The 16,994-nt window shown below is 39.6% G+C and overlaps 1 protein-coding gene across 2 annotated transcripts in view; it reads right to left on the bottom strand.

Moving 5' to 3' along the window:
* The window catches only part of angpt1 (angiopoietin 1), a 208,506-nt gene that overhangs the window by 80,746 nt on the left and 110,766 nt on the right, over positions 1-16,994 (bottom strand). For both annotated transcript variants that reach the window (XM_062029975.1, XM_062029976.1), the window contains exon 4: positions 14,169-14,401. In XM_062029975.1, coding sequence (XP_061885959.1) covers positions 14,169-14,401 — 233 coding nt within the window. The remainder of the gene's footprint in view (positions 1-14,168; positions 14,402-16,994) is intronic.

Genomic DNA, 16,994 nt, shown 5'->3' with positions numbered 1-16,994 from the left:
CACAAACCTTTGGAACTCCATTAAATCCAAATTAAGACGGCGATGCCCTAATATGAAGCTATGGGAAACACTATAGTGATAACAGGACCTGTACAGTTACCCAATTTCCACAAGATTTTGTCGAGTTATGAAATACAGTACAGGCCAAAAGTTTGGACTCACCTTCTCATGCAATGCATTGTTTTCGTGACTATTTACATTGTAGATTGTCACTGAAGGCATCAAAACTATGAATGAACACATGTGGAGTTATGTACTTAACAAAAAAAGGTGAAATAACTGAAAACATGTTTTAAATTCTAGTTTCTTCAAAATAGCCACCCTTTGCTCTGATTACTGCTTTGCACACTCTTGGCATTCTCTCAATGAGCTTTAAGAGGTAGTCACCTAAAATGGTTTTGACTTCACAGGTGTGCCTTATCAGGGTTGATTAGTAGAATTTTTTGCTTTATCAATGGGGTTGGGACCATCAGTTGTGTACTTTATTTATTTCAGGTGACTCCCTCTTGAAGCTCATCGAGAGAATGCCAAGAGTGTGCAAAACAGTAATGAGAGCAAAGGGTGGCTATTTTGAATAAACTAGAATATAAAACATGTTTTCAGTTATTTCACCTTTTTTTGTTAAGTACATAACTCCACATGTACACATGCCTTATCAGTGTTGATTAGTGGAATTTCTTGCTTTATCTATAGGGTTGGGACCATCAGTTGTGTTGTGAATGAGAAGGTGTGTCCAAAGTTTTGGGCTGTAATGTATGCGCCAAGTATCAAGAATCCTTGAATTAACTGTCATTTCCGGTTCATGTGGTTAGAGTGTCCGCCCTGAGATCGGTAGGTCGTGAGTTCAAACCCCGGCCGAGTCATACCAAAGACTATAAAAATGGGACCCATTACCTCCCTGCTTCCAAGGGTTGGAATTCGGGGTTAAATCACCAAAAATGATTCCCGGGCGCGGCCACCGTTGCTGCTCACTGCTCCCCTCACCTCCCAGGAGGTGATCAAGGGTGATGGGTCAAATGCAGAGAATAATTTCGCCACACTTGGTGTGTGTGTGTGTGACAATCATTGGTACTTTAACTTTAATAAGTTGCTACTTTTTTTTTTCCCCCATGCTTTGAACCCTGCGCTTTATACACTGCTGCGGGAAATGTATGGATTGTCCAAGTTCACAAGCTTTAACATGCCACCAATAGATTTAGCCTTGTCAAATCAGATCAATAACGTTGCCGAACGAGTCTCGGTGGAACACTGTAATTGTGTGAGTGCGTTTTATTATATTTTATCTATTTTTGTATTAATCAGTCCAACAAAATAATACAGAATAATACCATAATAATACAATTTCAATTCCAAAACCAAACCCGGCCCAGCAACATTCAGAATAGCAATCAATTGAGAGGACACACAAACATGACACAAAACGATCCAAAAGTAGTCAAACAAAAATGAATAAAATCAACAAAAGGATCAATATTAGTAAGAATTCCAACATAGCAGTGATTAGAAATTCTTCATTCACATTATCATCACAGCCATTTATAAAAAATAAAATAAAAACAGTTAACATTTTATTTAACGTGGAGAAGAAACATCAAAATGCACAAGACCCAGCCCCAAAGCCAAAGACGATCAGTCTGGCCATTGAAAAGGAAACCGCTACCGCAGGCAATAGAAACCCATAACCACTAACCGGCTCCTGAAAGGTCGGACCACCCACGGCAAAGAAGACGACTTCGGCTCTTTCAGGAGGACGCAGAGGAGATGGACGCAGAGGAGATGGGCGAAGACAGCGGTCTTGTAGGTTACTTTACGCCGTGTTACAACCACTCTCTCTTGTTAAATTTAAAGGCCTACTGAAACCCACTACTACCGACCACACGGTCTGATAGTTTATATATCAATGATGAAATCTTAACATTGCAACACATGCCAATACGGCCGGGTTAGATTACTAAAGTGCAATTTTAAATTTTGCGCGGAATATCCTGCTGAAAACGTCTCGGTATGATGACGCCTGCGCGTGACGTCACAGATTGTAGCGGACATTTTGGGACAGCATTGTGGCCAGCTATTAAGTCGTCTGTTTTCATCGCAAAATTCCACAGTATTCTGGACATCTGTGTTGGTGAATCTTTTGCAATTTGTTCAATGAACAATGGAGACAGCAAAGAAGAAAGCTGTAGGTGGGAAGCGGTGTATTTCGGCCGGCTGCAGCAACACAAACACGTAGCCGGTGTTTCATTGTTTACATTCCCGAAAGATGACAGTCAAGCTTTACCATTGGCCTCTGGAGAACTGGGACAACAGAGACTCCTACCAGGAGGACTTTGAGTTGGATACGCAGACGCGGTACCGTGAGTACGCAACCAGAATGTTGCCATAAGCATTTTGTTTAATTTGTATCTGCGGCTTCCAAACATTTGATCGCTTGCCCGTACGGGCGTGCCGCTATGTGCATGTCACGTACGTAACTTTGGGGAAAATACAAAACCCAAAACCAGTGAAGTTGGCACGTTGTGTAAATCGTAAATAAAAAACGAATACAATGATTTGCAAATCCTTTTCAACTTATATTTAATCAAATAGACTGCAAAGACAAGATACTTAACGTTCTAACTGGAAAACATTGTTATTTTTTGCAAATATTAGCTCATTTAGAATTTGATGCCTGCAACATGTGTCAAAAAAGCTGGCACAAGTGGCAAAAAAGACTGAGAAAGTTGAGGAATGCTCATCAAACACTTATTTGGAACATCCCACAGGTGAACAGGCTAATTGGGAACAGGTGGGTGCCATGATTGGGTATAAAAGCAGCTTCCATGAAATGCTCAGTCAATCACAAACAAGGATGGGGCGAGGGTCACCACTTTGTGAACAAATGCATGAGCAAATTGTCAAACAGTTTAAGAACAACATTTCTCAACGAGTTATTGCAAATAATTTGTGGATTTCAACATATATACGGTCCGTAATATCGTCAAAAGGTTCAGAGAATCTGGAGAAATCACTGCACGTAAGCGATGATATTAAGAACCTTCAATCCCTCAGACGGTACTGCATCAAAAAGAGACATCAGTGTGTAAAGGATATCACCACATGGGCTCAGGAACACTTCAGAAAACCACTGTCAGTAACTACAGTTTGTCGCTACATCTGTGAGTGCAAGTTAAAACTCTGCTATGCAAAGCCAAAGCCATTTATCAACAACACCCAGAAACGTCGCCGGCTTCGCTGGGCCCGAGATCATCTAAGATGGACTGATGCAAAGTGGAAAAGTGTTCTGTGGTCTGACGATTCCACATTTCAATTTTTTTGGGGAAACTGTGGATGTCGTGCCCTCCGGACCAAAGAGGAAAAGAACCATTCAGATTGTTATAGGCGTAAAGTTCAAAAGCCAGCATCTGTGATGGTATGGGGGTGTATTAGTGCCCAAGACATGGGTAACTTACACATATGTGAAGGCACCATTAATGCTGAAAGGTACATACAGGTTTTGGAGCAACATATGTTGCCATCCAAGCAACGTTATCATGGCCATCCCTGCTTATTTTAGCAAGACAATGCCAAACCACGTGTTACAACAGCGTGGCTTCATAGTAAAAGAGTGCATAAAATACCACAACCGACAACCCGGACTGTTGAACAACTTAAGCTATACATCAAGCAAGAAAGGGAAATAATCCACCTAAAAAGCTTCAAAAATGTGTCTCCTCAGTTCCCAAACGTTTACTGAGTGTTGTTAAAAGGAAAGGCCATGTAACACAGTGGTAAAAATGCCCCTGTGCCAACGTTTTTGCAATGTGTTGCTGCCATTAAATTCTGAGTTAATGATTATTTGTTAATAAGTTTCTCAGTTCGAACATTAAATATCTTGTATTTGCAGTCTATTGAATTTAAGTTGAAAGTGATTTTTAAATCATTGTATTCCGTTTTTGTTTATGAATTACACAATGTGCCAACTTCACTGGTTTTGGGGTTTGTACTTTAGGTAACTAATTGGCACAAATAAAAAAATGTAAAGATATAATTGGTTCTTTAAACAGAATATATTGCAGTTTCCCCCAGCCCATGCTTGAAATCCATCTTAGTCTTCAATACTGACAAACATGAGCACCATTGATCTACTTCTAACAACAATAAGCAAAAGAAATGAAAACAATTGCTTCTCTGTCCTTTTTTAAATGCGAGTCTCGTGTGTCAAATGATCAACGAGATCCGGCTCCCACCCACTGTCACCTCATCCAGACGAGGCATCCCTGAGGAACTATTACAGTTTGACTTATTCAGGCTGGGGTGAGGAAAGGAGCGACCTCTGACCCGCACAGCCGCCTCAACCTTCAACAGCGCCACGGCGGAGGGGAAGGACCCACCACACAGCAGCAGCCCCAGAGGAAGTTCTCTAGTTAACACTGCCACTTATCACCGCAAGAGATTCTAACATGATAATTGACGCAATCGAATGTGACTGAGAGTAAAAATGATGAAATATTCATTTTTCAGTGGATTGCATTGAACTTGACGGAGCCAATAAACCAATTTGCCTATGTATTGTATTTGGACCTGCTTTAAGAGGCCGAGCAAGGACATTTGCAACAGCTAAGCCAGGATGGTCTCCAAATGCCTCTCTGGTAATTAAATGGAACATACACAAATCCAGACTAAACAGATGGATTACAGGCAAGGTCAGTTCACCTGTGACCTTTTATTGCATGGTCCATTAAAATTACAAAATCGAGAAACGTATACGGCATTAATCATGTGTGACAGCCATCCATTGCAGTCTCAAAAAACGGGGAGAAAAACCAGCAGCATTTTTGCAGAACAGTGGTGGACCGTCAGGGCCAGCAAGGCCCTTTCTGCTGGCCTAAAATAACCAGAAATCATGATCATAATTAAAGATAAAAGTCATTTTTAATTTGCTTTCCCTAAATACACTATATTGCCAAAAGTATTTGGCCACCTGCCTTGACTCACATATGAACTTGAAGTGCCATCCCATTCCTAACCCAAAGGGTTCAATGTGATGTGGGTCCACCTTTTGCAGCTATTACAGCTTCAACTCTTCTGGGAAGGCTGTCCACAAGGTTGTGGAGTGTGTTCATAGGAATTTTCCACCATTCTTCCATAAGCGCATTGGTGAGGTCACACACTGATGTTGGTCGAAAAGGCCCGGCTCTCAGTCTCTGTTCTAATTCATCCCAAAGGTGTTCTAATCGGGTTCAGGTCAGGACTCTGTGCAGGCAAGTCAAGTTCATCCACACCAGACTCTGTCATCCATGTCTTTATGGACCTTGCTTTGTGCACTGGTGCACAGTCATGTTGGAAGAGGAAGGGGCCCGCTCCAAACTGTTCCCACAAGGTTGGAAGCATGGAAATGTCCAAAATGTTTTGGTATCCTGGAGCATTCAAAGTTACTTTCGCTGGAACTAAGGGGCCAAGCCCAACTCCTGAAAAACGACCCCACACCATTATTCCTCCTCCACCAAATTTCACACTCAGCACAATGCATTCCGAAATTTACCATTCTCCTGGCAACCTCCAAACCCAGACTCGTCCATCAGATTGCCAGATGGAAAAGCGTGATTCATCACTCCAGAGAAGGCGTCTCCACTGCTCTAGAGTCCAGTGGTGACGTGCTTTACACCACTGCATCCGACACTTTGCATTGGACTTGGTGATGTATGGCTTAGATGCAGCTGCTCGGCCATGGAAACCCATTCCATGAAGCTCTCTGTGTTCTGTACGTGGGCTAATTGGAAGGTCACATGAAGTTTGGAGCTCTGTAGCAACTGACTGTGGAGAAAGTCTTTGCACTATGCGCTTCAGCATCCACTGACCCCTCTGTCAGTTTACGTGGCCTACCACTTGGTGGCTGACTTGCTGTTGTTCCCAAACTCTTCCATTTCCTTATAATAAAGCCGACAGTTGACTATGGAATATTTAGGAGCGAGGAAATTCCATGACTGGATTTGTTGCACAGGTGGCATCCTATGACAGCTCCACGCTGGAAATCACTGAGAGCGGCCCATTCTTTCACAAATGTTTGTAGAAACAGTCTCCATGCCTAAGTGCTTGATTTTAAACACCTGTGGCCGGGCCAAGTGATTAGGACACCTGATTCTCATCATTTGGATGGGTGACCAAATACTTTTGGCAATATGGTGTATCTAAAAATATTCATATTCTCTTCATGTCATATTATGCTCCTTCCAGTGCTGTTGTTTTTAGGTTCGAGTTTGTATCCAATCAGAATTCAGCGAGCTTATGTTGCCATGCTGTACCAAATCTGCCCGGGGCCTTCAGAATCAACAATGTGGGCGTCTGTGCACTGTAAGTGAACGGGCACATACAGTTGATAGCCAATTGTGATAGCCAATCAGATCACGAGTTGTCGTCAGTAAGGCCTTCTAGCTGACATTTACGCGTCCTGTGATTGGATACTCACTTGGGAGTCCCAAGTGAGTATCCAATCACAAGTTGCAAAAACAGGAAGTGGCCAGGAGCCATACAAGCCATAGAAAGCCACAGAAAACGCACCGGTACTCACTTTTTTAACCCACAAAGAAGGAGAGCACTTTCACACGAATCAACCGACTACGACCAACAACCGACTACGAGTGGTACCACTGGCTTATACGGCATCGAATGGGTCCTACAAATTGTGAGTTGAAATATTTGTTTTCATGTTTCATTTGTTTTATACAATTATTTTAATTTTGACAGTACCACGTAAGATATGTTTTAATTGCAGAAGCGGGTGTATTGAATGTTAAATGCGCCTAAAAAAATAGAAATGTTGTACACTGTTGAGGGGATTGAATGGACAGTAGTGTGCAAGTGGGTTTCTATATAGTGTCTCCAGCCGTGTCCATGTGGTGATATCAATTACGATATTTTGAGAGGTGAAGTCGGACTAAGTAGGACATCACTGAAGGCCTAGGTGAGAAACGCAAGGCCCGCCACTGCTGCAGAATATGTAGTGTCGGCGTCGAAACAGCACCAAAGTCTTCTTTTGTCGAGGTAGAGGTGTAAGTGGGGATGTGGTAAGGCCACTGGGCTTTTGTTAAGTTTGATGATTGTTTTTTTCTGTCATTTAAGTATGTAACGATGTCAGGAACGTTAATATTTAATACAAATAGCAGCGAAACTTCAATAACAACTTTGCTCGAATTGAATTAAGAATGTCTAAGTCTAGCTACATTCCACGGAGCAAACATGAAAAATGGTTCTTTCCACCTAGATAAACTTAGACTTAGACAAACTTTAATGATCCACAAGGGAAATTGTTCCACACAGTAGCTCAGTTACAAAGGATGGAAAGTGTAAGGATGGTATAAAGTATAAAGTAGACTAAAAATGTACCCTAGTAGCAATATAAAATATAAAATATATTTAATAGATTGATCGATTGATGTAATGTATATATATTATAAATATTATATTATGCATAGATATGCAAAGCTAGCGGCAAACCAAGCGTTGAACACTTCACTCAGATGCCATTATGTCATCAAAGTTCACCTTTAAGCATTCAGACACAGCACCAACAATTTGGAACAAGGATTAAATGATAAAAGAAAGGTAAAAATATAATAAATCGACCTGGGGCAGCATAGGAAAAAGGTTTGTACAAGTTTCACTTTTGCATTATATTGCACATTAATGTGGTGCATTCAAAGACTCTCTTAAAGCTAGAAACAAGCATCACTATAGGCTTTAAAGACAGGGGAGTACTTAGCCCCCCAGAATAATAATAATAATAATAATAATGATAATAATGATGATGATGTATATTTATGATTCGCATTACCCACTGATGATATTATTCTGTGAATCAACCAATCTGTACCTTATACTCTGAAGTAAAGGACAACTTCACATATTTATGGTCATATCTAAGTGGATAACGGCAGGTTATATGAATATTCAAAATGAGATATTGGCCACAGATCGGATATCTTTTTTTGCCAGTCTAAACGCTCCAAAGTGCTACGAATATAATATTTTGTGCCACAACAGGATGTTGTCCGAATCCGTTTCAAAGAATAAAAATGCACGTCATAATTAAACCTTTTTTTTTAGGGTAAATGTTGACCACGTGGCTAGTGTGGTTTGTACATGCGAGGATTTTGTCACCGTTTTGACGCCATGAACCTGCACTAATACAAAGGAATTGGTCCAAAGCGACGGATGCAACAACTCTCGCAAAGAACACAATAGGGTTGTCCCGATACCAATATTTTGGTACCGGTACCAATTATTATTTCGATACTTTTCTGTACTTTTCAAATAGAGGGGACCACAAAAAATGTCATTATTGGCCTTATTTTAACAAAAAAATCTTACGGTACATTAAACATATGTTTCTTATTGCAAGTTTGTCCTTAAATAAAATAGTGAACATACAAGACAACTTGTCTTTTATTAGTAAGTAAACAAACAAAGGCGCTTAATTTCGCTGCTGACATATGCAGTAAAATGTCGTGTCATTTTCAATTCTATTATTTTGTCAACATTATTAAGGACAAGTGGTAGAAAATGATTAATCTACTTGTTCATTTACTGTTAATATCTGCTTACTTTCTCTTTTAACATGTTCTATCTACACTTCTGTTAAAATGTAATAATCACTTATTCTTCTGTTGTTTGATACTTTACATTAGTTTTGGGTGATACCACAAATTTAGGTGTCAATCCAATACCAAGTAGTTACAGGATCATACAATGGTCATATTCAAAGTCCTCATGTGTCCAGGGACATATTTCCTGAGTTTATAAACATAATATACATTTTAAAAAAATGAAAGAAGATGTGATGCCAAAAAATATCGACGTAATCATAGTAGTATCGACTAGATATGCTACTGTACTTGGCAGGCTAACCAATCTGGCGCCCTACGCAAGATTTTAGGTGGCGCCCCCCCACATCGGCAGTGAAGTGTATATACTCACAAGAAACCGAATAGCTTTGTCTTTGACCTTTTTTTTTACTTAAAGAAAGCAAATCAACATATTACATGAGAATGTTATGTTATGATTATCTTTAACCGAATCACAGCAGTGCTCAAATTAAAAAACAGCATTCCCTCTCATGTGATATTGCTTAATTAACATTAATGATGTGCACTTTAACAACTAGGCTTACAACTATACTTAATATATAAAGGGGTGGAAAAGTGACTATTACCTGCAGGGCAAACATTAGCTAACCCGAAGGCAATAACAATGTAAACAAAAAACACCTGCTTAAAAGATCTAATACAAATGTCCCTGAGGAATGTAAGGTGGGAGTACTGTAATTACCTAACGTTACATTATTATTTTCCATAACAATTTAGCCCCCTCCACAATATTAACTCGACGTTAAAACAGAACTAGCTATTTATTGATTAGCAATTGCCGGATCATGTAACATTAGCTTAATGCTAAAAAGCCAGGTTACTATCACATTCTGTAACAGACAAATAATTCCATGTAGGCTAACGTTACCTACCTGCTACCTTTGTCTTTTTCTCGTTTCTCCTCCTCTTCTTTTCTGTTTTTTCTTCCCTGGGCACCTGACAGTTTTGGCCGTTTTGACATCTTGTGTTGATTTTTTGATGTGGTAATGTTGTAACAAATAATATTTGCATTAAATAGGCTTTACTTTGCATTTTATTAACGTGGGATTATTTTTTGTATTTAGAAATAATAGTACCAACTTTTCTTTTTTTTTTCTCCAACATTTGTGGCACTAGCGTGGCGCCCCCTGATGGACGGCGCCCTTAGCATTTGCCTATACGGCCTATGCCACGGGCCGGCCCTGGCACTTGGTATCATTACAGTGGATGTCAGGTGTAGATCCACCAATGGCATTTGTTTACATTTTAACGCCGGTGAGCTACGTTGTGAAGTGAAACATGTTTAGGTACTTTTCAGAGGCGATATAGTACCAAATATGATTCATTAGTATCTCGGTACTATACTAATACCGGTATACCGTACAACCCTAGAACACAATCATGTACATTCTCACATGGGATGGCATTGTTCAAATGGGCACACTGCATTGGCCTTTGCTCATGTTGGGCTCAATGGTAATTTGTCCAGTTTATATTATCTCAAGCGAGAGAATGCAATAAGCCTTTGCCTTTAAAAATGGCATCCTGCTTGACGTTTCTCTCAGTAAGTGCGCACAGATGTTTTATAAATAAAGTTTTGTTGCAAATCAAGTATCGCACTGGTTCATGAAAGCCACTAAGCCTCCACAACAGAAGCAGCCAGCTTAAAACAAGAACCACATTTCTTGCTCCATCCACGCTTTCATTGCCTCAGAACTTGTGCTTCCCCGCGTTTCCTACGACGGGCTGAGATTTACGTAATGGTGTCATCATCGTGAACATCGGGGTTGTTAAAAGCTGGAACATCCAAGCATTTCAAAACAAGTCAGTTGTACATTAGTTCAAGATTTACACAGGCCAGCCAACAGCTTTTCCTTACACGTCGCGGTCTGACGAGGATCAATGGACCTGGTTAGGGTCATCACAAATCAGCGTAAAAATACTCTTAAATGAGTTTATTACAAACCGAGAGATAAGAGACAATTGCTCGCATCTGTCGAAACATAAACATGAGTAGTAGTGCAAGCCAGCGGCCTGATTTATCAAATATGTGTGTAAGGACATTCACATGCAACACGTAGGAACAAGTGTAACTTTTACCAAAGTCTGCCACATGATCTTGGCTTGTTGCTTGCTTCACAACTTGGCCATCGAGCAAGCCGTCCCTCTGCAGGGACCCCCCGCCCTCAGAGCAAATGAGCTGATGCCTAATGCAGAGCCTATCCCACCCGTTCATAATATCATCATTTCGGAAAGGGACAACATTCCATTCAGGTATTCTTAAAGGGGAACTGCACTTTTTTGGGAATTTTGCCTATAGTTCACATTAGAGATGTCCGATAATGTTTTTTTTGCCGATATCCGATATTCCGATATTGTCCAACTCTTAATTACCGATTCTGATATCAACCGATACAGATATATACAGTCGTGGAATTAACACATTATTATGCCTAATTTTGTTGTGATGCCCCACTGGATGCATTAAACAATGTAACAAGGTTTTCCAAAATAAATCAACTCAAGTTATGGAAAAAAATGCCAACATGGCACTGCCATATTTATTATTGAAGTCACAAAGTGCATTATTTTTTTTAACATGCCTCAAAACAGCAGCTTGGAATTTGGGACATGCTCTCCCTGAGAGAGCATGAGGAGGTTGAGGTGGTTGGGGTTTGGGGGGGTTCAAGTGGGGAGGGTAGCGGGGGGTGTATGTTGTAGCGTCCCGGAAGAGTTAGTGCTGCAAGGGGTTCTGTGTATTTGTTCTGTTGTGTTTATGTTGTGTTACTGTGCGGATGTTTTCCTGAAATGTGTTTGTCATTCTTGTTTGGTGTGGGTCCACAGTGTGGCGCATATTTGTAACAGTGTTAAAGTTGTTTATACGGTCACCCTCAATGTGACCTGTATGGCTGTTGACCAAGTATGCTTTGCATTCACTTGTGTGTGTGAAAAGCCGTAGGTATTATGTGATTGGGCCGGCACGCAAAGGCAGTGCCTTTAAGGTTTATTGGCGCTCTGTACTTCTCCCTACGTCCGTGTACCACTCCGTACAGCGGCGTTTTTAAAAGTCATACATTTTACTTTTTGAAACAGATACCGATAATTTCTGATATTTCATTTTAAAGCATTTATCGCCCAATATTATCGGACATCTCTATTTCAACACCATTATGAAAGACATGACGACGGATTTGTTTTGTTTAATGCATTCTAAATATTAAATAAACGTAATTAAAACCTAATCAAAATCCAAGCGGGGCAGCACGGTGACATAGGGGTTAGTGCATGTGCCTCACAACACGAAGGTCCTGAGTTCAATCCCGGGCTCTGGGTTTCTTTGTGGAGTTTGCATGTTCTCCCCATGACTGCGTGGGTTCCCTCCGGGTACTCTGGCTTCCTCCCGCTTCCAAAGACATGCAGCTGGGGATATGTTGATTGAGAACACTAAATGGGCCCTAGTGTGTGAATGTGAGTGTGAATGTTGTCTATGTGTGTTGGCCCTGCGATGAGGTGGCGACTTGTCCAGGGTGTACCCCGCCTCCCGCCCGAATGCAGTTGAGATAGGCTCCGGCACCTCGAAAGGGACAAGAAGTAGAAAATGGATGGAAAATCAAAGCGGACCCAAAGGGAGCTTCACTTTTCCGCCCATCAAATCGGACAAATAAACATTCAAAAAGCGCCAACAATACTCTATTTACATTTTGTGACTTGAATATTAACCAAGTATTAGTGACATTGTTATTATAAGCGCTAACGCAGACAGACTATTTATAGCGGCGACGTTGAAGTTTTATATTAAGTGGTCTGGTCTGTCGAGTGGACAGCCATTTGGGACCTGGAACTGGCCAGACCCACCGTTTCTTCGCAAGGATTATGAAACATTCTTCACCTAAATGGGAATATATGAACATCCGAGCAGTCGGCATCCTACTGACAGCAGACCTTGTACAGTGAGTGATGTTTTATTATGTTTGTTGGCTCTCATGAAGTCTGCAGTGATTAATAATCAGTGTTGAAGAAAAAAAAAGCATAATGACTAGGGATGTCCGATAATGGCTTTTTTGCCGATATTCCGATATTGTCCAACTCTTAATTACCGATACCGATATAAACCGATACCGATATATACAGTCGTGGAATTAACACATTATTATGCCTAATTTGGACAACCAGGTATGGTGAAGATAAGGTCATTTTTTAAAAAAATAATAAAGTAAAATTAGATAAATAAATTAAAAACATCTTGACTAAAAAAGAAAGTAAAACAATATTAAAATAGTTACATAGAAACTAGTAATTAATGAAAATGAGTAAAATTAACTGTTAAAGGTTAGTACTATTAGTGGACCAGCAGCACGCACAATCATGTGTGCTTACGGACTGTATCCCTTGCAGACTGTATTGATATTTATTGATATATAATGTATGAACCAGAATATTAATAACAGAAAGAAACAACCCTTTTGTGTGAATGAGTGTGAATGGGGGAGGGAGTTTTTTTGGGTTGGTGCACTAATTGTAAGTGTATCTTGTGTTTTTTATGTTGATTTAATTTATAAAAAAATAAAAATACAAAAATAAAAATAAATGTGGTTTGCCACATTATTTAAGTCACTAGAGGGCTGCAAAAAAAACATCTCTTTCTCAGCAGTGGTCCATATTTGCCGCGTCGTTACTCAGTTGTAACACACTTTTTCACCTTGTGTCACTGCAATGACGATCTCAGACAAACGGAAGAAGTCTGGAGCTAAAGTCATAGAGACGTTTCTTAAGCGCAAAAATTATGACTAAAGTCGAAAAGCTGTAATTTTATTTGACCTTTAATTTTAGTTTTTAGTTTAGTTAATATGATTTTATTATTATTATGTATATTATTATTATTATTAGATTTATTTATTTTAGCACTTGCATAATTGTAAACTTATTTTTCATCAGTTTATATGAGTCCCGTCTTTTTCCGCATATTTGACTAGTAATAATTTTTGGCTAACACTTTAGTAGGGGGAACACATATTCACCATTAATTAGTTGCTTATTAACATGCAAATTAGTAACATATTGGCTCTTAATTAGTCATTACTAAGTACGTATTAATGCCTTATTCTGCATGGCCTTATTATACAACCAGTAATCCATTAACTAAGAGTTAACTAATCCTAACCCTAACCCTTATTGCTTATTAGTAGAGATGTCTGATAATATCGGGCCGCCGATATTATCGGCCGATAAATGCTTTAAAATGTAATAACGTAAATTATCGGTATAAGTTTCAAAAAGTAAAATTTTTACAATAAAAGCATTAATAAATGGTAACCAACTACGTTTCTGTAGAGATTTTACCATGAAGAAAACAGGGCAGACATTTTTTTCCCCCAAATATAAACTAGATAAATAAGTTGACTATTTATTATCATTTATACTAGTACCTATCATAATAATAATCCAAGTCATTTCAATTAAAGAAGACAACCTCACTGAAGAGCAAACGAATATCCTATGAATTATGCAACATTATCCTCTGGGATTAAAAAAAATGAAGGTGACAGTGCTAAGGTCCATTCGACCTACCTCCATCTTTGGAGCAAAGGTTGAGTAGGTTGTGGACAGTATCCATCATCTCCTGCTGCTGCCTTTGCAGGGCAGTGCTGTTTCCTGTGGTGCTGCTCAGCTGCGTCTCCAGCTCCTTGATAACCCCGCTCTGCCTCCCGACCAGAACCTGGAGGCTCCCTTTCTCCTGCTTTAGCGTCTCCAACGCTTCTTGGTGCTTCATCTCCATTTCTAACATTTTCTGCTCCAGGAGGCTGTGGGAAAAAACAAAGGTATTTTTCTATGTGTGCTATTCAGGCTGAAAACTACAATGGAAAATAAGTAAAGTTTTTGGTGGATGCATTATTTCACTGTTGACATACTACAGACTAGCAAAAACCAAAGTATGTACTGGAGCGTCATGTGTCGATGTAACAATAAAAGAAGGGATCCAGTTGTCGTCTTAACGAGCTGTTTTAGTCACTACCTTACAGCTACTTCAAGTGCTAACTACTAGCCTTAAACACATACACAGAATGTCGTAACATGAAGACGCAACGCACCATGTACATAATCACAGCATGAAAAGCACAGAACAGCTCCATTTTAAAAAGAGAGGTAAAACTAAAGTAGTGAACAGAAGGAAATAGTTATTTAAAAAATACCGTGATAACGTCGAACAAGCAGAAATGCACAAAGCTATGTTTGTTCACTGTGGACATACTTGCTGTAATATTTCTATAAACAGTAGTGATGTGCGATACCACTTATTTTCTTTCTGATCTGATATCGAAGACACTTCAGGCTGGTAACGGCGATACCGATCCAATACCAATATATGCAGCTAAAATTTAAAAAGTTTTGTATTTCAAATAATAACATTTCTCATAGGATAAATAATACATGACACAAATGACTTACTTATTTCAATCGCTGAACTAAATTGAGGTAGCGGCATGAATAACAATATAGCCAGGCTAACGCAACAGAAAAAAAACAGGACATCATACAAAGTACACAAAAAATGGTGTTTCAAACCACAAAAAAATTTGATAAGTAAAATAATAAAAGCATTAAAATAAATGAATGAATAAGAACTATTACAATAAAAAAGTAATTCACACTTCAGTTAAATGGACATGTTAATGTGAAAATACTGAACATGTAAACGACACTCAAAAAAAGCCTCCAACATGGACACATTGCCTCATTCACAAGTTGAGTTACTTTTTTATACCGTGTTCCTGTTAATGGTACACATGATCAGAATCAGAAGTACTTTATTAATCCCTGAGGGGAAATTGAGATTTTCAGCACAATCCCAGTCAAGATCAGACAAACATTACAGGGAGACAGAAAAAAGGATCGCTGACGGGTCGACTAACTTCCCGCACCCTTACAAAAAAAAGGAGAGAAACAGGTAAACGCAGGGGGGTGGGGGTAAAAAGGCTGGACTCCAGGTAGGGGGTCCAGACTGAGGCCAAGGACAAAACATCATAGCCATAGCACACATGAACAAGTTACATAGAATCAACAAAACTTGCAACAAAGGGGAGGGAGTGGTAGCTACGGAGGGCGGCTGCTGCTGTTTAAGTGCTACTCAGCCGTCCATTGCCCCTAAGGGGAATCAAGCTGTGGTGAAGGCGTGTGGGGGGGTGCATATGCCCATTGGATCCCATCAGTATATACACTACATACACATATACATACATACAGTATATAGATACGCACCATCAATATTACAGCATAAAAATCTGGTATCGGCTGTATCGATATTTCAGTAACAATCCGCACATCACTAATAAACAGGGTGGGCCGCATCAAAGTTAGATCAAAGAAAGATCCCGAGCCTGAGGATTGAACCCATGACTTTCATATTGTGGGTCACACACATTAACCCCTGGTACACCTTGCTGCCCAATCTTTGCCTTCATTCTGGCAAATAAACAACATTTTAAGAAGTACCACTATCACTGGAGGACCAGCTAAACATGTGACACCCTGAGTAAGAGAGAGCAGGAGGAAACGAGCCACGCTAACCGCCACGCTGGCTTTAATTAAACAGAGTAAAACAAAACAAAAAAGAATACATGTATTTATTTTACAGAAGTCTGGCTACAACACCTTTAAATAGAGAGCGGCGTTGGGAAAATTACTTTAAAATGGTAATAAATTACAGTTACTTTTGAAACAGTAATCTAATTACAATGGAATTATTATTTAATAGGTGGAATTAAATACTAGGAAATAAATAAATATGTTCCTTTTTTTGCAACGTTCATATAATTGGTGTACGCGGTTGAGAGATGTTTCATGAGAGAAGAGTGTGTGAATGTGTGCCTTTAAAAGGGCGCGCTCATCGGCTGTTTTAGCTCAGCACTGTTAGCCTGCGGACTGGGAGGAGATGGCTGACGGCAGCGCCTGTGGAATGTTTCCATTAATAGTTTATACAGAACAATGGCTGTGTCTCTCCAAACGGGGTATTGTAGGATTGTTATTGTTGATGATTGACATTTTATTGAATGTTGATTATTCCCCCGTAGTAGTAGTAGCGGCGTGGGCGGTGGCTACCTCTTGCACTACTTAAGAGCTACCTTGTGAGGTGAACTCGCTGGGATTCTAAAGCTGTCTTGTCCACATTAAAAGTAGTGTGCCACATTACATCAAATGTATCGGTAACGGCGTTGTTAACGTATATAAAAGTACTTAATTAGATTACTCGTTACTAGTGTTGTCCCGATACCAATATTTTGGTACCGGTACCAAAATGTATTTCGATACTTTTCGCTACTTTTCTAAATAAAGGGAACCACAAAAAACTGCATTATTGGCTTTAATTTAACAAACAATCTTAAGGTACATTAAACA

The sequence above is a fragment of the Entelurus aequoreus genome, linkage group LG20 (assembly GCF_033978785.1).
Source record: "Entelurus aequoreus isolate RoL-2023_Sb linkage group LG20, RoL_Eaeq_v1.1, whole genome shotgun sequence".
NCBI classification, from domain to species: Eukaryota; Metazoa; Chordata; class Actinopteri; order Syngnathiformes; family Syngnathidae; genus Entelurus; species Entelurus aequoreus.
This window is presented reverse-complemented; position numbering and strand designations above follow the sequence as displayed.